Source organism: Canis aureus, chromosome 34 (genome assembly GCF_053574225.1).
Source record: "Canis aureus isolate CA01 chromosome 34, VMU_Caureus_v.1.0, whole genome shotgun sequence".
Taxonomy (NCBI): Eukaryota; Metazoa; Chordata; class Mammalia; order Carnivora; family Canidae; genus Canis; species Canis aureus.
Genome location: NC_135644.1, coordinates 8,464,078 through 8,485,900, shown reverse-complemented (window position 1 = coordinate 8,485,900; position 21,823 = coordinate 8,464,078). Strand labels below are relative to the sequence as shown.

The following is a 21,823-nucleotide window of genomic DNA, read 5'->3' as shown; positions in this document are numbered from 1 at the left end:
AAAGATATGACTGGGATTTCTGAAGACTCCTAATTTTTTTCCAGTTTGTAGAAGGTAGGGGTGAATTTACTCTCCTAGGGTAATACCTGGTCAGAGGAAGTTGTGTAAATATTTTCAGTCCCAGGGGCATGAAAGTGTATCATTTGGTAAGCTTTTAAAAGGACATTTTACTATGAACTTAATTTTTGCCATATAGAAAATACATTTGCAAGAGGATGCTGAAGCCTCTATGTGTGTTATAAATAGCACCATAAATAGTAATCCACAAATTTATAAAGTCCATTTAAACAATTAAAGATGTCAGTCATATAGAAAAGATTTTTTCTTTCTACCCCAATTGGAGTCTTATAAAGGCTTTGAACATATTTTTGCAATACTTTAAAGGCAAAAATATAATGTTATTTATAAACAAAAAAACACTATGTAAAGATGTGCTTTAGACAATCCATATATGTGTATATGGATTTGAAAACTTGCCTCTCAAAATGCAAAGAAAGGATAAATTTAGTGAGTTTGATATTAAAACCCCATTTTTTATTATGTTAGTAGGATATTATCAAATAAATCTCTATTTCTTGATATTTAGTACTTCTCAAACTTTGTGTTTTGAGTCACCAAGTCTATGGGGTTTGTTCATGTTGGTTACTGAATACTAGACATTTATGTTTGTATAATTCCCCTCTACAGCTATAATAAAATTAATGTACTGAGCACCAGTCACTTGCCAGCCATGCCTATAGGTACTTTACATATATAATATCTTTTAATTATGTCATAAAAATCAAATAGGTCCATTTGGTTTCTAGATCAGCATCTCCATCTCAGAAGGGGAAATCATCAGGTCATAGAACGTCAATTGAAATACTAACTTGTTCAGGAAAATGGCTCATGGCAGTGCAGAGATTGAGTCATAAACTAATGGTAGAAGCATGATGATGATGATGATGATGATGATGATAATAATAATAACAACCCCACAGTTATTAGGAATGCTGTGAGAAGCCCAAGCTCTAAGGCTTTCCCTTTGGTGATCATACATAAAGGCCAAGCAAATGAGAGTGATTTTCATTTGGGATAAACTTGATTTACCTTTTCCTTATGTAAGGTAAATCTACAATCGTTATCAGCTTGAAATGGCTGCAGACATTTTGTTCCATTCTACCAAGACCGGACTCCTGGGGTTGGGGGAGGGGCGGGGATATCTGGGAAGCATGCCCCTATTAAAGAGTATAATAGCTAACCCACAGGCGGGTTACTACGTGATAAACACTGGGCCATGAGCTGGTGTGTGTTATCTAGCACAATCCTGATTGGTGTTAGTCATTTGACAATCACTCTTTTGTCCAATTAACAGTTACTCATTGAATATACACTATATATGAAGCTACTCTAAGACAAGGACCCACCCTTGCTGCCAAGGATCCTACTTTCCAGTAGCTACTGCCTTTTTAGGCAATACGTTCTAGGTACTAAGACAGACTCCCTGCCCTTGTGAAATGTATGTTCTACGATTAAACACAATGCTATCCTTACTTTATTCATGAAGGAAAGAGTAGCATAGAAATCTCATCTTTGCCTAAGGTCACACAGGGGAGCCAGGATTCAAATCCAACCTCTGATTCCTATTTTTTATATTATAGGCTACTGCCTTCCAAAGGAATATACCTTTTCACACAAGCACTGTCAATAGACTGAATAATGCCTTACATATAAATAGACTCTTCTTTTGAAATATATGTAGGTACTATTATGATTAATAGAATAATAATTGTAGTTTTTGTTGTATTTTTTCAAGAGATAACAAAAGTTATCTAAGGGAACATGACATATTTTGAACATCAGAAAACACCAATCAAGTTCTTTTTTTCATTGTGGTTAAAAAAAAAAACAAAACCACATAATATAAAATTTACCACCTTAACCATTCTTAGATATACATTCAGTGGTAGAAAACATGGCCTATTCCTTTATTCAGTAATTCATGTGAGTCTTCTGCAAGATTCCCATTAAAATCAAATTATGCATGAGAGATGTTTGTGATGGAGGGAAAGGCGAGAAAACTTTCCTCAGATAGTTCTTTGTAAATATTAGCAATGAAACCTTTGCTCATAAACCTACCTGTTCCAGAAACTCTGCATTGAAAACGGGCTGGCTGTCCCTCAGAAGTGACAGTGTCCTGAAGCGGGGTGATGATGGCAGGAGGATAAACTGGCATTTCCTGATCTGGAGACACGACCTCTGGAACTAAGAAAGGGACCACAGGATTTGTTATGATTAAGCCACAGTCCCCAGCAGAATGGAGAATGCTGATTTATCTTAATTCACCTGGCAGCGGGGCACCTTCTAAAAGTTGGGGAGCAACCTGCTTTTATGAGCTCTAAATTGTATTTACAAACACAGAGAACACAAAGGCGGGTTTCTTAAGGTTTCATATTAGGCTGAGAGGTAGCCAAGGCATTTCTACCTTCCACTGAGAGTGAGGCTGAGGTTGTGGCAACTCCATAGTCATTCTTGGCTTCACAGGTATAAACAGCCGCATCCTCTGGGAAGGCTTCAATGAGCAGAAGTGTGTACTCTTGCCCATCGTGAAGAAATTTGCACTTGAATCCAGTGGAAAGCAGCTGCTCTTCCTTGTACCAGGAAATCTTGGGCTGTGGTCTGCCGGATATCACAGCACAGAAGCGGGCAGGCTTGCCAGACTGCACAGTTGCAGGCTGGAGCTCCTGCAGAATCTGGGGCGGTTCTGGTGCTGGGGGTGAATGAAAACAAACAGCTGGTGAAACAGTGTGACAACACGGGAGAACGTGTGAAAGTCTATGTTCATCCGTGGCCAGTCGTGATGTGTTCAGAAACAAAACTTTGGAATTGTGAGATCTTTACTTGTGTCAGAGTATTAGAACATTCTTGGTGCTAAGAGGGAAGAAAACATTTGGAATGTTGCCCTCAAAGAGAGAGAAAAACTTTTTTTTTTTGGTATTTTTTTTTTATTGGAGTTCAATTTGCCAACATATATAACACCCAGAGCTCATCCAGTCAAGTGCCCCCCTCAGTGCCCATCACCCAGTCACCCCATCCTCCCCACCCAACTCCCTTTCCACTACCCTTGTTAGTTTCCCAGATAGAACAACTTTAGAAAAAGATGTTTCTGGTATCCGAGGTCTGGTAAGGGGGTGTTGTTCAGAGTGTTAAGCTTGTCAACATAATATGATCACCCCTTTCCTTACTGGGGTCTGGGCGGGGGTGGAGATGGGCGGTAGTCTCAAGAATGTTAGAACAACTGCCACATGCTACCTGTTTTACATCATTTGGGCAAACCATGTGGCTCATCACATCCAGGATTGTTTGTTCTGCAAGTATTTGTGTATATGTGAGTCATTTCTTTATGTACAGATGCTAATGAGGTACAATCAGTAAGTATGAAACAAAGAAGTGTTATTCCAGATCTAGTTCAAGGCAATTAAGTAGACTTAAAAAAAAAAAAAACCCTCACTTTCCCGCTATGCTAATTAAAGCATCTTCTCAGTGTTGGGATGAGGGAGGGGAACTGGGTATTTCATGGAATACAGAAATGAGGAGAAAGGACTTCTGTGAGGCTAGTTTCTGACCTTTACTTTTTCTGTGCCTCAGTCTCTCCTCTATTAATATAGAAATAATAAGAACTGGATGCCATGATGATTTGGTCTTCCTTCTAGGGATGATGGGAAGTTTGGCGATATGGCTCATTTTTATTAACTTGAGATGCTTGCCACTGTTCTTTCATCTGCTTCTGGGGCATTTGTTCAGGGACGACTCAAGGTTAAAATAAGGATGGGCAGTCCTTTTTCTTCTGTATTTAGGTTAGTCTCACTTCTAGGTCAACCTCAGATTCAGCTCTAAGTTTTCTAAAGAGAAAAGTGGATGGTTTAATGGCACTCCTCTGAGGACTTGGAATCCCCCTTAAAAGTAAGAGCCTCTGGTCCCAGGGTGTGGGGCAGAGAAAACCTGGCTCCATATTGCCTGTGGCTCTCTAGGCCCCCTGGGGTCTCAAAGAAGACTTCTGGATTTTCCCACTACACAGGAGAGGCTGGAAATGCCCCTGGGGCTTGGTAGCATTACTAGTCCTTAAGCAGCTGGGGCGAAGGGCAGACCAGCTGAAAGCTGTATCTGGAAAACCCACTGAGGGTCTATTAAAATTGATATACTGGGGGATCCCTGGATGGCTCAGTGGTTTAGTGCCTGCCTTCAGCCCAGGGCGTGGTCCTAGAGACCTGGGATCGAGTCCTACATCAGGCTCCCTGCGTGGAGCCTGGTTCTCTCTTTGCCTATGTCTCTGCCTCTCTCTGTGTGTCTCTCATGAATAAATAAGTAAAATCTTAAAAAAATTGATATACCATGGAGATTCAACTATGTTGACCAACTAATCCACTAGGCACTTTCTAGAAATGACATCTTTACAGTTTTTAATAGCAGCTGTCCCTTTACCACAATGTGAAGGTAAATGTGGCTGCAAACATATGAATATCATGGCTTCTTTAGAAATTGCTTAGAAACCATTGGAACTTTAGGAATTTAAAGGGGAGGATTATTCCAGAAGGATCCACAAAATATGTTAATATCTCTACCTACCATTGACGTAGAGAGTAACAGAACTCCTGTTCCTTCCTGCCACGAAGGTGTATTCACCAGCATCACTATGCCTGGTCTCAGAGATAAACATCCGGTGGATTCTTCTCTCCACCACATATTGGTGTCGTTCTTGAATTTGGAAATTGATTTCAATGCCATCTTTATACCAGTGGGCATCAACATCGTCTTCATTGACTTCAAACTCAACGACAGCACGTTGTTTCTCAATAACCTTTGATGGAGCAACATAAAAAGAGAATTGAAGCCTTGCTTTCCTTTCAGTTTTAACCTGTCTCTAAACCCGCTCATTGCAAGAGCGGTGCTGAACCTATACGTTATGATATAAAAAGTTGTCTGGGGGTAGCACATTCTAATTTGTCCTGCATGACCTTAGACAAATGGCGCCCTAACTTCTTCTGTAGAGGATCATGCTTACACCTGCACTGAAGAGAGACGATTTGAATCCTTAAATGTTAGCTTCCTAACTAATAATAACTGAAATAATGACACCTTCCATCTGTGGGCTTGTTATTTTTGTAAAAGCTCTTCTACTCTTCAATTTGATTTCATGCGGTCTGAACAATAGCCTCCCGGGGTAGGCAGAAACTGTTAGCCTCTTTTTTAAAAGTGAGGAAATCGAGGTTCAGGATTGGACAGTAAAGGATAGAAGACATATTCAGGTCGTCTGCATCCTCACCGAAGGCTTTGGCATCACCACGGCCCTAAGGCCTGTCACGCCTGCTTCTGCTTCACGCCTGCTTTTGGCATCACCACGGCCCTAAGGCCTGTCACGCCTGTCACGAGCAATATGATAAATCTAAATTCAAATGATATTTCTCTTAACATGTCATCGCCATGACCGCATTTGGGAAGACAGGCACTCGTGAGAACAGGCTCTGCACATGTGGAAGAGCGAAGGGATCCGGCTCGGCACCCTTGCTAGGAGTCCAGCTTTGTTCAAACAGGCCCTCTTGGACCTCCGGAGTGTTCCAGGCCAAGGCCCTATGTACCTGCCTCTCCACAGTAGAGGCCCCCGAGGAGGTGCCACCTCATCCTACATTCCCTCAATTCTACTTGCTGTGTCAGCACCACAACTTCAATTTTAGTTCTCTGCTGGTTTGTGAGGCTTGGCAGGTGGCCATTTATTAGACAGTGAAGTTTCTACAGCTGCTTTAATTAAAGTATCTCGACAGCTGCTGAGGACACACTATTTCCCTAAGTGAGGGGAAAACTGTGACTGAGCGGATGTCGGATTAAGAGTCTAAGCCAGCTGGGATCAGCTGTTTTCATTCTTTAGAAGACTGGGGTTAGAAAACTTTAAAGTCAAAAAATTAAAATATCAAACTATGGAGTCTGAGCTATTGATGACACGTCCCCAAATTCAGCATGTAGACAATACCTGAACCTCCCTTTTAAGACTTCGGATGCGAACGTCTCTGCCCTCTACATAGAGGTTAGCAGTGGACATGTTGCCTCCCGCCACCACTGCGTACTGCCCGGCGTCAGACATCCGGGTGGATGGGATGAAGAGGCGGTGGACGTATTTCTCTTTCTGTATCTTTATTCTAGGAATGAAATGGAAATTGAAGTTTAATATATGGTCATTCAAAGCAAAGTGGGAATTACTAGAACGTAGCAAAGCCAAACGACCGACCTATCCACGCTTGGCAGTTCTTGGCCGTCTTTCATCCACTGGACGGTGATGTCAGGTTCAGAAACTTCACATTCAAACATGGCACGCTTCTTCTCAAGAACCTTAATGTCCTTAATGTGTTTCCTAAATTCTATATGACGAGCTGGAACACAGTATGTACAAAAATGAACCTTTCTAATAGTTTTAAGACATAACTCACAGAGTGCATAATCCACCCACGCAAAGCACTCAATTCAGGGCCTTTCAGTGTAGGCAGAGTTGTGCACTACCCCCGAAAGACCACACACCCCTTAGCCATCACCCTCTAACCATCACCTCAATCAAGGTTAGAATATTCTCATTACTCCCGAAAGACCATCCACCCCTTAGCCACCACCCTCCAGATCCCTCTTATGGTCTCCCCTCAGATTTAGGCCCCAATCTACATCTCTACAGATTTGTGTATTCCGACATTTCCTATAAATGGAATCATACCATATGTGGTCCTTTGGGACTGGCTTCTTTCACTTAGCATAAAGTTTTTAAGGTTCATCCACGTTGTGGCATTATCAGCACTTGCTTTTTATTGCTAACAATATTTCATTAAACATACACCACATTTTATTCATTAATGAATGCGCTACTTAGTATTTTATATAGTGCGTCTGACATTTATTTTTATGGATAAGACATTTGTGAAACCATACCTTCCACATAAAGGGTGGCTGTTGATGTAGCTTTTCCAGCCACAAAGGTGTACTCAGCTGCATCCCCAAAGTGAACGTTCCTGATGTTCAGTGAGTGCGTAAGCTTCTTGGTTCGCATCTGACACCTGTCAGTTGATTTGATTTCCACGCCATTCTTTAACCATTTGTAAGAGATGCCTTCATAGTTCACTGTTACCTCAAAGGTAATGGTGTCTTTCTCTTCAGCATTGATGTCCTTCAGCATGGATGTAATCATGATTGCTGCAAAGGGGGAAGGAAACACACCCCAGGAGGCTTTGTGTCAATACGATGGGAGTTATAACAAGCACAGGGTGCCAACTAGGAATGTGTTCAGTATGTCTGTCAAGGTGATTAGAGCTCAGGGAGGTGGGCTATGACATCTTCCATATCTTCCAGGGACCCCTCTACAGGACAATATCAGTGACAGAGGAACAGAAAGAGCTAGCAATAGATCCTAGAGCCTCTTTTACAAGTTGCCTTTCAAGGCTACTCTAACCAGAAAATTTTATCCAGGTGGAGATGCAGGTGCCTAACTTAGGGTGAACACACGGTAGATGTTTCAATCAAGGATTTTAGGAATGGATTAACTGGCCAGGAAGGAATCGTGTAGGATATGGAGTAACAATGAGGTTACCAAGTATTTTATATCATTTTTTTTTGTTCGTTTACTTACGGGTCACTTTCAGGGTGGCGCTGACTTGGTCATTGCCACAGACAAATGTATATTCCGCTGCGTCCTCCGTGCTGGTGTTCATGATGATCAGCTGGTGGAGTTTCCCTTGCACGACTATCTTGAACTTTTCACTCATCTCGATCTCCACGCCATTCTTTAGCCACATGGAAGGCACATTGAAGTGGGATACCTCACACTCGAAGGAGGCAGTTTTGGTCTCAGGTACCTCAATGTTTTTCATGGTTTTTGTAATATGTAATGCTTGGGAAAATCAAAAGCACTTCAGTTAATATATTTTATTTTAAAAAATGGGTAAAACCAACCAACCAGCCAACCAACCAAGGAGCACATGGGGATCATCCAGGGAAATGCCATAGGGGGCCATCTAATACTTACTCTCCACAAAAAGTTTAGCTTTGCATTCCAATTGCCCCACCACAGCTGTATATTCCCCAGCGTCCGCGGGGGAAATATGCTGCAGCATCAGCTTGTGGACCTTCCTTTCTGAGACCAGTCTGTGCTTGTCACTTGGCTTAATCTCCACATTCTTGTGGAACCATTTTACTGGAACTGTGTCATGGGAAACACTAACTTCAAAGGCAACGGTGGCATTTTCCAGGGCGGTCACATCTTTTGGCTTTTTAATGATCTTGACAGCTGATGAGGAAAATTAAACCAGTTCAGTTACACGGTTAACTTAGCAGTAACCATATATTGGCTACTTGTAAAATGTGTCCAAACCAACTTACTCTCAACGTGCAGCCTGGCACTGGCTCCTAACTTTCCAAGCTTGAAGCCGTATACAGATTCATCCACAACAGCACAGTTTTTAATCCTGAGAGTGTAAACTGTTCCTTTGACTGAGATGTCGTACTTGTCATTGGATTGCAGCACAACCCCATTTTTGATCCACTGGACGCCTTTTACATTAGGATGAGTAAGCTCAACAGTGAAAACAGCATCCTGCGTCTCTGTCACTGTGAGGTTCTTCAGAGTCTTCTTAATTTTGACAGCTGAAGACAAATTTATGATTCGTTTAGGAAATAAAGATGGTATGATCAAGTAAAAGAAGTGCTGGAATAAGATCATTAGCTGGTCATGTTGCAAAAGAACGATTATCAAAAATTTTGCAGTCATGCAGCACCTCTATTTTAAAAGACACCTTGAAATTATTTAGGAAAACCTGAGACCCAGTTTGAAATGTACACTGCACAATGATTTTTCTACATTTGAATGAGATGAAGTTTGCATAGCCAGATACTAATAGCTTAATAGACTGGGGGAAGAGCAAAAGAGGGATAGAGAATGAGAGTGTCTAATTAGGCATTCCTCTGAGCTAATTAGGCTGTTCCTCTGAAATGGCTTCTTCACAGAAACACATCTCAAAAGCAATGTTACACCTTGTGGTACATGGCTCAGGAAGTTTTGAGAGTTTATAATGATTTCGTGAAGTTAAGATTTTTGGCATCCCGAATGGTTATACCATTGACTTTTAAAACGATAACTGTCAAGAATGATGCAGAATGAATACATCTGTTATATCACTAACCTTCAACTTTGAGTTTGGCAGATGTTTTGGAGGTGGCCACCTTGTAGGTGTATTCTCCGATGTCATCTAATTTGGTGGCAGCAATGATAAGTCTCCTTTTGTGGCCATCAGATTCACTTCTGATGTTGTTACTCAGTGGTAGGTGTTTGCCATCCTTCAGCCATTCGCCTTCGGAATCTGGGTTGGCAACTTCACATTCAAACACAGCTTCCTGCGATTCAGCCACAGTCTGATCTGTGAGTGGCTTGGAAATGGCGCCCCCTTTGGAACAAGAGAAGTACAAATGTGAGTCCTTTAAAAAATATTTAATACACAAAGATACCTTTGCACAATTAAATATAAAGTATCACATTTTAAAACATGATTTTGAATATCATGAAAGGTCTACTAGAATTATTTTTGCTCATATTGAGATGATATCACAAAACCCTATTCTACTGAGCATGATTGGTAACCAGGGAAAATACTGGAATCAGGAAGGTTCTGCAAAGGGAAAGCAACTGCTAATATAGAATTTTGAGAACCGTACCACCTGGGTGGCCTCTAACTCAATGTCTCCTTCAAAAGTATTCTACTTAGTTTTCTAACTATTGTTTGCTGCAAATATGTCTAATATTTGATTGAGAAAAGAAGTGCTAAGCAAAGTGTTCAGACATTAATATTTCTTCGTTTAGACTCTAAGATTCGATCCTTACATACTAAAAATCATTGTTATTTTTCAAGATTTAATTATTTACTTGAGAGAGAGGAGGGAGAGGGGAAGAGAGAGGAAATGAGAGAGGGGGAGTGGGGAAGAGAGGGAGGGAGGGAGGGAGGGAGAGAGAGAGAGAGAAAGCGCACACACAAGCAAGCCATGGTAAAGGGAGGAATCTTCAAGCAGACTCCACACTGAGCACACAGAGTGATGTGGGGCTTGATCCCAGGACCCTGAGATCATGACCTGAGCTAAAATCAAGAGTTGGCTGCTCAACTGAACCACCCAGGCACACCTGCAAAATCACTGTTTTGACATGTGTTATCTCTTTTGTGAAGCTTCCTTCCCCTATTGCCTCCATGGCCATTATCCACTGGCAGAAAAAAAATTACTCCTTCAGCAAGTTAGTTGCTGATGTATCTGTCCCTTTTTAAATTGTGAATTCCTCAAGATAAAAATATCCTACTTATTCATTCTTGTGTCCCATGTTTCTAGTAGTGTCTTGCCTGTGGTAGGTCCTTAAAAAAAAATGTTGAGTAAAATCATATAGAGGCTCATAGTTTTTCCTTGTTTGTAACACATTTAAAAACATGCAATCAATATTAGACACGTCAAAGTGCAGGATCTAAAATTTTGAATCGGAAGTTTTTTCCATGGTCAAATATCTGAGGAAATACTATAATGTAATGAAGTATAAGCCATGAAACTTTCACATAAAGTAGGACACACAATTCCCATATGGACTTTACAATTTAATCCTGATGTCATAGCTCAACTCCTCAAGAGTTAAATTGTAATGAACCAAACAAATTAATGATGACTTCTAGTTTTTCTTGACAATTGATTTACGCTTTTGGTTTTTCATTTTGAAGCAAGAGATTTCTGCTGAATGAGAATGGTTTACTTCATGTCATAAGAAAGAGATACACAGAGTTACATTTTAAAATATTCATTGGGTTCATAAAACAAATATGAAGGGAAGAAAGGAAACAAAAGTTAGAAACAAGAGTGATTTTTTAAAAAAGACACACACCTTTAGAGTAGGAAATTTTAAATAAATCTCAGCTCAACAAATGATTATTGATCATCTATCATGTGCAATATGTTAGAGAACACAGATGAGAAAGAAGCAATTCCAGATTTGGGGAGCTTATACTCTGATGTGAGAAGATACGGCAATAACCCAAGTATGTGATAAGGGCTACGGAAGAGACACACACAAAATAATCCTGAGGTTGGAGCAGTAAGATCTTACTCAAATGGGAAGATTAAAGAAGTCTTCACAAGAAGATGGCATTTGAGGTAGGTCTGCCCAAAAGAACATGGTGGGGACAGTGTTGAGGTAACTATTGGCTTCGAGAACAGCAGAAGCATGGAAGTACAAATTGATGGGAATTTGAAAGGAAATAGGCCACAATTTCTTAAATTAAAACAACTGTCCTACATAAGAACTTAGATTAAATGATAAATGTACCAACCTGCCACAGTAAGTTTTCCAGATGTCATATTTTCTCCGGCAAAAAATGTGTATTCTCCTTCATCATCTTTCATCATATTTAGAACTGTCAACTTATATATTTTTCCATGAGCTTCGATCTTATATTTGGAACTGGGTTTGATTTCCTTGCCCTTAAAATTCCACAAAACATCAATTCCTGAGTGGGACAGCTCCACTTCTAAGACCACGTTTTGGGTTTCTGTACAGGTAAGGTCACGAAGACCTCTGATAATTTTAATTTCTGGGGGGAAAAAAGAAGATAATCACTTGGTGACTATTACACTGGGAAAACAGAAGGCTTAAAACACTGATAAATTAAACAGAAGAATCCTTACTTTCCACAGAGACGTCACAGCTCGTTTCAACCCTGCCAACCATCAGCTTGTAAGGTCCTTCATCGGAAGCGTGGGTCCGGTTAATCACTAGTCGCTGCTTACTGCCTTTGACAATGGCTTGTACACGATCATCAGGTTTGATTTGTTCATCATTTAAGTACCATTTAACAGAGGTCACGTCAGGGACCGAGACCTTACATTCGAGCACAGCCCTGGTACCCTCAAGCACATTAACATCCTTTAGGGGTGTTATCACATCAACACCTGCAAAACCACACACACAAATAAAAGATTTGTGAATGTGAATTTTATTTTAAATGCCTGCTTATTAAAGTTTTCCACCTAACACATAAAATACGTAAGCTGCGCTCACTGTAGACAGAGACGCGCCCACTGGTTGATAGTCCGAGGGATGGAATGGTGAAGGAGTAATTTCCAGCATCCTCCTTGGTCATGTCTTCAATAAGCAGCATGTGTGACTGTTTGTCTATCACAATGTGAACCCTGTCGCTGGGCTGCACTTCTTGGCCATCTTTCATCCAGACACCTTCCACGTTCTCTAAGGAGACCTTCACTTCAAGCTGAACGATGTCACCTTCGCAGACTTTTTGATCACTAAGTCCTTGTAGGATAGCAATGGGGCGGGCTGTGAAATATGGGGAGAAAAAAGAAGCACGTGATGATCACTTCTTTATCAATAAGCCTTAATGATACTCAGCGAAGGCCAAGAGGAACAGGGAGGCTTACGTTTCATCTTGAGTTTACAGGTTGTCTTTTTCCCATCGACAACAAAGCTATACTCCCCCTGGTCCTCTTTGGTCACATCCTTAACCGTGAGGTTCTGGCGTCCACGGCGAGATGTAATTGTGTATTTGCCATTGGATTTCAGCTCCACGCCATTATGATACCATTTGCCTTCTATATTTTCTGGGGATATGACGCACTCTAACTCTCCTGAAAATGATTCCGGAACTTCGATGTCCTGAAGTTCTTTCACAAACTCAACCACTGCACCTGAGGCATAAGATAAAGGGAAGTTAATTTCTCTGGAGAGCTAGGCATCTAGACTCAGGGTTGAAAACATTCCTTGTAAATCTCTTAAGTCCCCCCACCCCATGCTATCAGGAATATTCTTAAATATCTAACCACTGATAGGCTGAGAAATATATTTTGAAGAAAAAGAAGCTATTTTGATTTTTTAATTATCTTTTGTTTATTTTTAAAAGATTTTGTTCATTTGAGAGTGAGACAGTGAGAGAGAGAGAGAGAGAGAGAGAGCAGGAGAAGGGCAAAGGGAGAGATCCCAGGACCCTGGGATCATGATCTGAGCTAAAGGCAGATGCTTAACGGACTGAGCCAGCCAGGTGCCCCTAAATTATTTTCTGAAGCACAGAATTTTATTTCGATATGAACATTTAAAAAACGAGACATCAAAATAACCTTGGTTTTTAAAAATTCAAATTGTCAATATTCTTAATTACTGGTATAAGTTCAGGAATCCTGCCATGGAGCTTATATCCAATTCCCAAATAATTCCTTTCATGAGAGGAAACCTGCAAAGCTACCTTCATCCCATACTAAGGGTGACTTTAGAACTTAAATAAATAGTGAAATTATTATTTATTACCTTCGACAATAAGTTTCGCTGTTGTTTTTACGTTTTCATCTTCCACGAGGACGCAGCTGTAGTCTTCGGCGTCGGCCGTGTCAATCGTCAGTATGGAGAGGAAGTGAACCTTCCTGTCAGAGTGCATCCTGTACTTATCTCCCGCATGAACCTCCACACCATCTTTATACCACTTCACTTTGACAAATGGCTCTGAAGTTTCACATTCAAAGGTTGCCATGGTGTCCTTTTCCTTAGCAACCACATCTTGTAATTCCTGCGTGAAAATGATCGATTGCTTGGCTACAAGGAAAGGGGGGGAGAGAAAGACATCACATTAAATTAAACCCACAATTTGAATAATGGGAAAAGAAAATCAAAAGAAATGCACTAATGGATATTCACGGATAAATAGAGACAGATCCATCAAACCAAAGACATTCAAATTACCTTGGACAAGTAAGAACGCATGGCTTGAGGTTTCGCCAGCTATGTTGATGGCTTTCACCATGATGCTGGCCGAGTCCTCAGGAGTCACATCTCTTATGACCAGTTCACAAACGTTGTCTTCAGGCCAGTACCAGTAGATTCGGTCAGAGCGTTCGATCTTGACACCATTTTTGTACCATTCACATTCAGGATCTGGTTTCCCCACCACTCTGACCCGGAAGTGTGCATCAGATCCTTGGCCCACTGTTTGGCTTTGGATTCTTTCAAAGATTTTCGGCGCCTCCATGCTAGGACTCAGTTCAATTTTATCAGGTTTAAATGTCGGGATAGTGATCTTGCCTTCTTCCATGAGGGCTTTCTTCTCCTCTTCAGTTAATTCTTTGGTCCAGTGGAGAAGCTCATCTTTTGTCTTCCTGAGGAGCTCTTCATAGGACTCATCCTTCTTCCGAGACTTGAGCTCCACCGCAGTGATGGCTTCATAATATCCCTCCTCGGTTCTGCGCTTGAACTTACTGCGCAGCTCTTCTGACTCTTCAGATACTTTTTCGTGGGTAATTCTTTCAGCCCTTTTCAATTTCACAACTTCCTTGGCTTCGGTGGTATCAACAGGCCTATCTACTTTTTGTACTTCAAACTGAAGTTTTCCAGGTTCGTGTACGTGGAACTCGGGCTTTGGTTCCGGGGCTCGCCTGAGAACAGACCTAAAATCTTCCCTCTGCTGGATCTCAAGTTTCACCTTATGCTCTATTACACCTTCGGGATTTTCGGCGGTGACCTTGACTTCCCCCGTATCGTATGATTTGCAGTCCACAATGTCCAAATAATGAATGCCATCGTAGCGAACTCTGAACCTTTTGCTTTTGCGGATCAGCTGTCCATTGAGGTACCAGTTGACTTTGGGTTGAGGGTAACCTGTCACCCGGCAACGGAATCTAGCGGTCTCCCCTTCCAGTACTCTTACTGGCTCTGGGAACAAGACGATGTCTGGTTTTTGCTTCTCTTTCTGATCTGTCGTTACACCTGTCAGCGCACCTTCGTGAGCCATCCTCTCTAATTCTTCAATTCTCTGTAGGCCTTTCCTCCCCTCAGGCAACTGAGATTCTTCCACAAGACTCTTTTCATCTTTAACGATAAGTGTGGCAGATGTGTGATCCGTTCCATATTTGTTAGTAGCTCTGCAGGTAATGATACCACTGTCTCTGGAATATGCAACTCCATAATCAAGGCTGCAATACCCAAACTCATTGATCATACGGAGCCTGTTGGCTGCTTCAAGTGGCTTTCCATCGTGGAGCCATTCCACCACCATCGTTGGGTCACCAATGGGTGTTAGCCTACACTCAAAGTGGGCAGGCCCAAAGCGCTTGAGTCTCAAGGAAGTGAGTTTTTTCTTGAAAAATGGTTTTTGTTGTTTCTCTTTATCATAGAGGTCACCCTCTTCCCATTGCTCCTGACCATATCGCAGATGGAGGGGCTCCAGTTCTGGGGCTGCAATCTCCTTTGCTCTGTACGTCCCTCGCGGGATGATCAATTTTCTCTCGGGTTCAGGCTCTGCAAACTCGACCTCAACATTCACTTTGCATCTCGTGGTGTCTCGGCCAGCCTTATTAATGGCAGTTGCAGTATACCAGGCCGAATCCTGGCTGACGGTGGAATCAATTTTAAGGGCGGCTTCTCCCTTGGTGCCTTCAATTCTGCAAAAGGTGAAAAGGAAATCAATACAGAAGCAGTGATTGCTTCCTTGGCTATTGGATTTGTATAATGAGCTTAGTTTTTATTATTTTCAAGTAAACTCACCTGATTTTGGGATATTTATGAGGTACAATGATGTCACTGTTTTTCAGCCATACAATATCAGGGTTGGGATTACCCGTAGCTCTGACCTTCATTTCAAGTCGAGAACCTTCCTTTATATTGACATTTTTAAGCTTTTCTACGAACATCGGTTTTACCTGATGTTCCACAGCTGGAAGAGAAAGGTTATGATACAGAGTAAGTAGGACTGAAATACCTGTTTATGGCCCAAGTGATAAGGTAGTTTCTTTTTTTAAGAGCAAATACCTTCCACAGTTAAAATCACTGAAATTGAAGATTTGCCTGCCCTGTTTTGGGCAACCACAGTCCATTCCCCAGAATCACTGGGCGTTGCAGGGACAATAATCAGCGATTGGGTACCATCTTCTTTAATGACTACTTTATGGGTATAATCATTGACAATTTGCTGGCCTGTAAAAAATTAAGTAAAAAGGAAAACACATATCAAAATAATTGTTTTTAAAGTGTTGCACACATCTACAAACTTAATTTTGCATTTAATGATCTACAAGTAAAAACTCATCATACTTACCATCATGAAACCAGAAGGTCTCTGGCATAGGTCTACCAACAACTTTTAAGTCAAATCTGGCAGTCTGCCCTTCTAAACATTTGAAAGAAGCAGGCTTTAACACAAAGACCGGCTTATACAGTCTCTCAAGTTGTGACTCATCGGTTTCCTCCAGCCTACGTCCAGGCGACATCCTTGCAGGGGACATCCGTGCAGGGGACATCCTTGCAGGGGACATCCGTGCAGGAGACATGCGTATAGGAGATCTACTCACTGAACGTGGAGAGATAGATCTGAAAAACAAAGGCAAAACAGAGTATTTTCATGAGGCATAGAGAAAACACAGCAAAACAAACCTGTTTAACGTTATTTTAGAATTGACTTCATGTCCATTTTGGAAGGCACTTCAAAATCATTGGGACCCAAAACAGAATATATTATTATTGCCCCCAAATCTATGTTTTTCATAGATCCTCAATTACAGTCAGTAATTCTTCAACCATAGCCAGGTACCCAGCCTTAAAATCTTGGAGCAATTCTTCCATAGTTTTTCCCCTCCCCCCCCATTTAATTAGTCACCAAACCCTTTGGATTCATCTGCCAAAACATCTCAATAAATATCAGTTGGTTAAATAAGCCAGTGAATACATTTATAGAAAAAGAAAAATAGAATTTTTTAGCCTAGAGAAGGGAAAATGTAGAAATTGTATTTGAAGAAAACCCAAACCCTACTTGCACATCACAGTCAGACTGGCTTGGATTGAATTTCAAGTGTTGGCACCACCACTTACAGGGCAAGTGTAAGACAATTTTCATAGGCTCATAGAGACCAAATGCTCCCACTTCTAAAGTAGTAATACTAATACCTACATTGCAGAGTTGTATAAATTAGTGATAACTTATATAAAATTAGGGGCTTAGTAAACCTTTACAGTTTTCTTTTTTATGAAAGATTTTATTTGTTTATGAGAGAAAGAGAGAACACGAGCATAAGCGAGGGGAAGAGAGGGAGAAGCAGACTCCCTACTGAGCAGAGAGCCTGACTCGGGGCTGGATCCCAGAACCCTGAGACCATGACCTGAGCTGAAGGCAGCCGCTAAATTGACTGAGCCACCCAGGTGCCCCAACCTATATAGTTTTTAGAGTATTAGTTACAGTGCTGGCAAAATGGATAGCATGCTACACTAATGAAAATGCCTTGCTCACCTTACACAGGGGCAAGAAATAACAATACATAGCAATCATCTGTATTGCTAATGGCAAATTTCTGTGCTTTCTGAGCCTTATTATTATTATTATTATTATTATTATTTATTATCTCTGACACAATAGCAATTTGCTACTGGGATATTTGGGGTTTTAAACAATTTAAATCTTAACCCAAATTATTCTAAGTATTACCTGATTCTGCTCACTGGCTCTGGTGTGGGTATGTAAGTCGGAGCACCAAGAGGCGCAGCAGGCTCTACATACAATTTCCCTGAGCAAATTGCATTTCCTTTCATATTGCTGGCAAATGCAGTATAGATGCCTTCATCTTCTGGAAGAACAACTGGTATGCGCAGACTAGCTCTGCCATCTTGCAGGAATTCCATTTGGTATCTCTCTCCATGCTTGATGCGCTTGCCATCTTTGTACCATGCAATCTGCAAATAATATCATGTATAGTTGAAAAAATTAGATCAAATTGTTATTGTAACCAATCTGTATTTTATTGTAGTGTGAGGTATGACGTTTATATTTTACCTTGGGTAATGGATATCCAGACATCTTGCAATGAAAAGTGACACCCATCCCCTCAAGAATTCTATAATTCTTGATTCTTAAGTCAAATCCTGCTTCAATAGCTTCAGATTCAGAAATGTCAACTGCCATCTTTTCTTCTCCATCTTCTTCAAGAAGTTCTTCTAAGGTAGTCTTTATTATTCTGTATTCAATTTCTTTGATAAGCCTCTCTTCAAAGGAAGAAATATGGAATTCCTATATAGTAAAAAAAATGACAGTTGGTTAAAAAATATATATCCTGACTGACAGAAATAATCTTTAGGACTATTAGTTTCAAAGATAAGGACTGGTTATGGTTTTTGACTGGGAGAAAATTCTAGAAGGCTTTTTGGTTTTGCTTTTGTGTGTGTGTGTGTGTGTGTGTGTGTTTTCCTGGTTCTGGTTTTTAGAGAGAATTAGATGAGTCACTCTTTTGTTTTTTAATCTACATTATCATCATTTTTCCCAGTTCATGTTGGGGAATCTTGGGACAAAGATATTCTCAGGGCACAGGTTACATTTGGGATGTTCACATCCTACAGATGAAAGGATCTGGGCAATAGTGAATTTGGTCATCCTAATATTTGTCTTTTTCTACATATATGGAATCCCTGTTTCTAAAGCCACATTGTGCAACATTTCATGAAGATTAAGGAAACTCATCAGCATTGAACTTGGACACACTAATTGTAGTCTAACCTTGACCCCATTCCTGGAAAATGAAAATATTAAAAAGAGGGGCATTGTGGACGGTAAGTATAATTTATGAACTGAATTACTTGGTCATTCTTCTACTCACCTGTTCTTCTACAAAAGTTCTGACCATTACAGTATCTTTGGCCATTTTTTTCCTAATTAAGGCCTGTTCCTTTTCATACTCTTTTTCATAATCAGAGTATAAAAATCCAGGTGCCATTTCTCCAACTTTGGGTTCTTGCACAAATGCAGTCATTTGTGTCTGGTAAAGCATTTCTTGCTGGGACTTCATCAGTGACTCATATTCAGCTAGGAGTTAGGAACACCAGTTAGTTTTTTTTTTTTAAGTTTTCATTTAAATTCCAGTTAGTTAATATACAGTGTAATAGGAGTTTCAGGCGTGCAGTACAGTGATTCAACACTTCCATACATCACCTGGTGCTCATCACAAGTGGATCCCTTAATTCCCATCACCTATTTCACCCATCCTCCTGCCCACTTCCCTTCTGGTAACTTTCTGTTTGTTCTCTATAGTTAAGAGTCTGTTTTTTAGTGTGTTCTCTTCTCTCTCTCTCTCTCTCTGTCTCTCTCTCTCCCATTTTGCTCATTTGTCTTAAGAATATGAGTTAATTTTAATGTTCTTATGAATAAGTGTTCATGCTGCTTCATTCAAGCAAACCCAACACTAGGGAAAATTGATAACCAAAAGCTGGATTTTCCACATGCACTTATTAAAGTGCTCAACCTACGTTAGATTGAATTTCAAAACCAAATTTTCATTAACAAGTCAAAGTAGCACTACTATTGTATTAAAAAAAAAAACCCTTTATTAGCAGTCAGTTCTTTAGGATCTATCCTGGTAGTCTTCCTAATTTGCTGTGTGGTTTTTGGCAACTCATTAATCTTCCTGGGTCTTGAGTGTTCTATCTGCTAAATGAGGAGAATATCCTAACTTTCTCAAGCGGGTCTTATGCAGATCAAATGAGACAGAACATGGGATGTCCGCTGTAAATGTGAACAATTAAGCAAAATTAAATGTGACCCACAGATATATTTTGTTTGGCCTGAATGCCATTATACTTTTTGTCATATTACCTTGAATACCGACCAGTCTTGATTTCCAGGTTTTCTTTTTCTTTTTAAGATTTTATTTATTTGAGAGAGAGTGAGCTCATGAGAGAGAGCACACATGAGCAGGGAGAAGGAGAAGCAGACTCCCCTGCTGAGCAGGGAGCATGACATGGGGCTCGATCTTAGGACCCTGGGGTCATGACCTGAGCCAAAGGCAGACACTTAACTGACTGAGCCACTCAGGGGCCCCTCTTTGTGTGTGTGTGTGTTTTCAAAGATTTACTTATTTATTTCAAAGAGAGAGAGAGTGCCTGCATGCACGAGCAGGGGAGGGGCACAAGGAAAGGGAAAGAACTTCAGGCAGACCCTTCACTGAGCATAGAGCCTGATGTGGGGCTTGATCTCACAATCCTGAGATTGTGACCTGAGCCAAAATCAAAAGTCGGATCCTCAAACAACTGAGCCAGGTTTCCTTTAAAAATATCAGAAACTCTAGAAACATTGAGCCTGGCATGTGTGTGCCTGGCAACAACACAGTGGAGGTAGGGAGCTACTAGACCCTTCATAGTTTCCAGTTTGCCACTGTCTTCATTGCACTCACTAACACTATCTGCCTGGATCTTGAAGGCAACTGGATTTGGAATCCCTGCGTCTTCAAAACATGCCTGCGCCAGAGAGAAAGTAAGGGCTAGAATCTTGAAGTTTAGCACCAGTATGGCTTTTGAGGCCATGTGGTCTAAAACATTTCCCTTACAGTGAAGGCCAAAAGGGGGCAGCGACGTGAGACAGAGCCAGGATCAGAACGGGGATATTTTAACAGGCCTTTTGACAAACACACAGCACTGCTACTTCTCCATATTTCATTCCTATCAGGCCCACAGAAACTACTCAGGGCTGCATTTACCTTCTTCAAGCAGGGAGGCAGATGCAGAAGTCTCGCCATGCTTATTACGAATAACAATAGTATATTCTCCAGCATCATCGGCAAAAGTCATCGAAATCACCAGTCTGCACTCCCCAGTTTGCTTGTTGTAACTCACTTTGTATCTAGAAATGAACATACATAAAATTCAGTCACAAATAACGCTGTGTGAATAACCCTCATGTCGATCCGTGGTATGAAATTCAATGATCTTAAATATGTGACTAAGCTCCATATAGAAAATAAGATTGCTGATAATTGAGGAAAATGCACAGACATGAGTAATGAGGGTGAAACAACTTAAAATTTTCATTGTAAATAAGGTTCATATATTCTTTGAAATTAAAAAATGAATATAATGCTACTAGAATCAGCCATATGGGAAGGGCTTTGGTGCTTAATGTTAGCAAATGATGAGGTCAGTTAAACACTTGGATATTCCTCTTTGTTCATTATTTTGCTCCCATGTGAAGATCAAATGAATAATCAAAATAATAAATTCCTTTAAACACTTCAATAGTAAGCCTCTGGTATGCTATATTTTTTTTCTTACTAAGAACAGCTACAGTTTTTGATTTGTTATTAAGTTGCAGAAAATTCAAAGCTAAATTTTACATCCAATTATAGCAAATTTATTAGCATAGATGTTCATACATAACTCACTTCCTTCTTCACTACAGGACTCTTATTCTTTTATCTTTTAATGACTTAATTATTATACATTTTTATTGAACGCTGTCTTGGGTACTTTCTAGAACACATGTGCGTAAACATCCACATTTTCTCTATTTCACCAGCACTATACACGAATCAAACTAGAATCCAGAAAACAGTATATCTTTATCCATTTTTAGCACATAGCTTTGTTTCTCAGTAAGACTTTGTGCAAAAATGTAAAAATCCCTCAAAATATCCTCTGAAGTTTCCATAATGAGGGCACTTACATTGGGGGTTGGGGGTTAAGCCTATTTCTCTGTAGGCTTCATATACATATCATACAAATCACAAAGAACTGCCAGTCGGCCATCAAAATACCTGTATCCCGTGGTTAGAGGGACACCAGATTTTTTCCAGTAGACGTGGGGTTTTGGATTGCCTCCAACTTGACATTCAAACACAATGCTCCCACCTTCCACCAGTTTCTGGACCACTGGTTTTGTAATAAAGAAAGGAGCGGCAGGTTCTCCGGGCTCTGCTTGTTCCTCTGTGATGCTAGTATCCGTCATTACCACATCTCTTGACTCTACAAAGCTGGAAAAAGAATTCCCTTCAT

General features: G+C 40.6%; 1 protein-coding gene across 2 annotated transcripts in view; it reads right to left on the bottom strand.

Moving 5' to 3' along the window:
• TTN (titin) overlaps positions 1-21,823 on the bottom strand; it is a 274,020-nt gene that overhangs the window by 226,090 nt on the left and 26,107 nt on the right. For both annotated transcript variants that reach the window (XM_077883161.1, XM_077883160.1), the window contains exons 20-43: positions 21,586-21,801; positions 20,533-20,675; positions 18,661-18,866; positions 17,844-18,077; positions 17,499-17,743; positions 16,119-16,390; positions 15,833-15,997; positions 15,569-15,737; positions 13,772-15,465; positions 13,343-13,624; positions 12,463-12,729; positions 12,089-12,361; positions 11,716-11,979; positions 11,361-11,621; positions 9,189-9,449; positions 8,389-8,652; positions 8,036-8,296; positions 7,640-7,900; positions 6,946-7,206; positions 6,260-6,401; positions 6,005-6,170; positions 4,606-4,837; positions 2,465-2,749; positions 2,119-2,244 (exon numbers count right to left, since the gene is read on the bottom strand). In XM_077883161.1, coding sequence (XP_077739287.1) covers positions 2,119-2,244; positions 2,465-2,749; positions 4,606-4,837; positions 6,005-6,170; positions 6,260-6,401; positions 6,946-7,206; positions 7,640-7,900; positions 8,036-8,296; positions 8,389-8,652; positions 9,189-9,449; positions 11,361-11,621; positions 11,716-11,979; positions 12,089-12,361; positions 12,463-12,729; positions 13,343-13,624; positions 13,772-15,465; positions 15,569-15,737; positions 15,833-15,997; positions 16,119-16,390; positions 17,499-17,743; positions 17,844-18,077; positions 18,661-18,866; positions 20,533-20,675; positions 21,586-21,801 — 6,950 coding nt within the window. The remainder of the gene's footprint in view (positions 1-2,118; positions 2,245-2,464; positions 2,750-4,605; positions 4,838-6,004; positions 6,171-6,259; positions 6,402-6,945; positions 7,207-7,639; positions 7,901-8,035; positions 8,297-8,388; positions 8,653-9,188; positions 9,450-11,360; positions 11,622-11,715; positions 11,980-12,088; positions 12,362-12,462; positions 12,730-13,342; positions 13,625-13,771; positions 15,466-15,568; positions 15,738-15,832; positions 15,998-16,118; positions 16,391-17,498; positions 17,744-17,843; positions 18,078-18,660; positions 18,867-20,532; positions 20,676-21,585; positions 21,802-21,823) is intronic.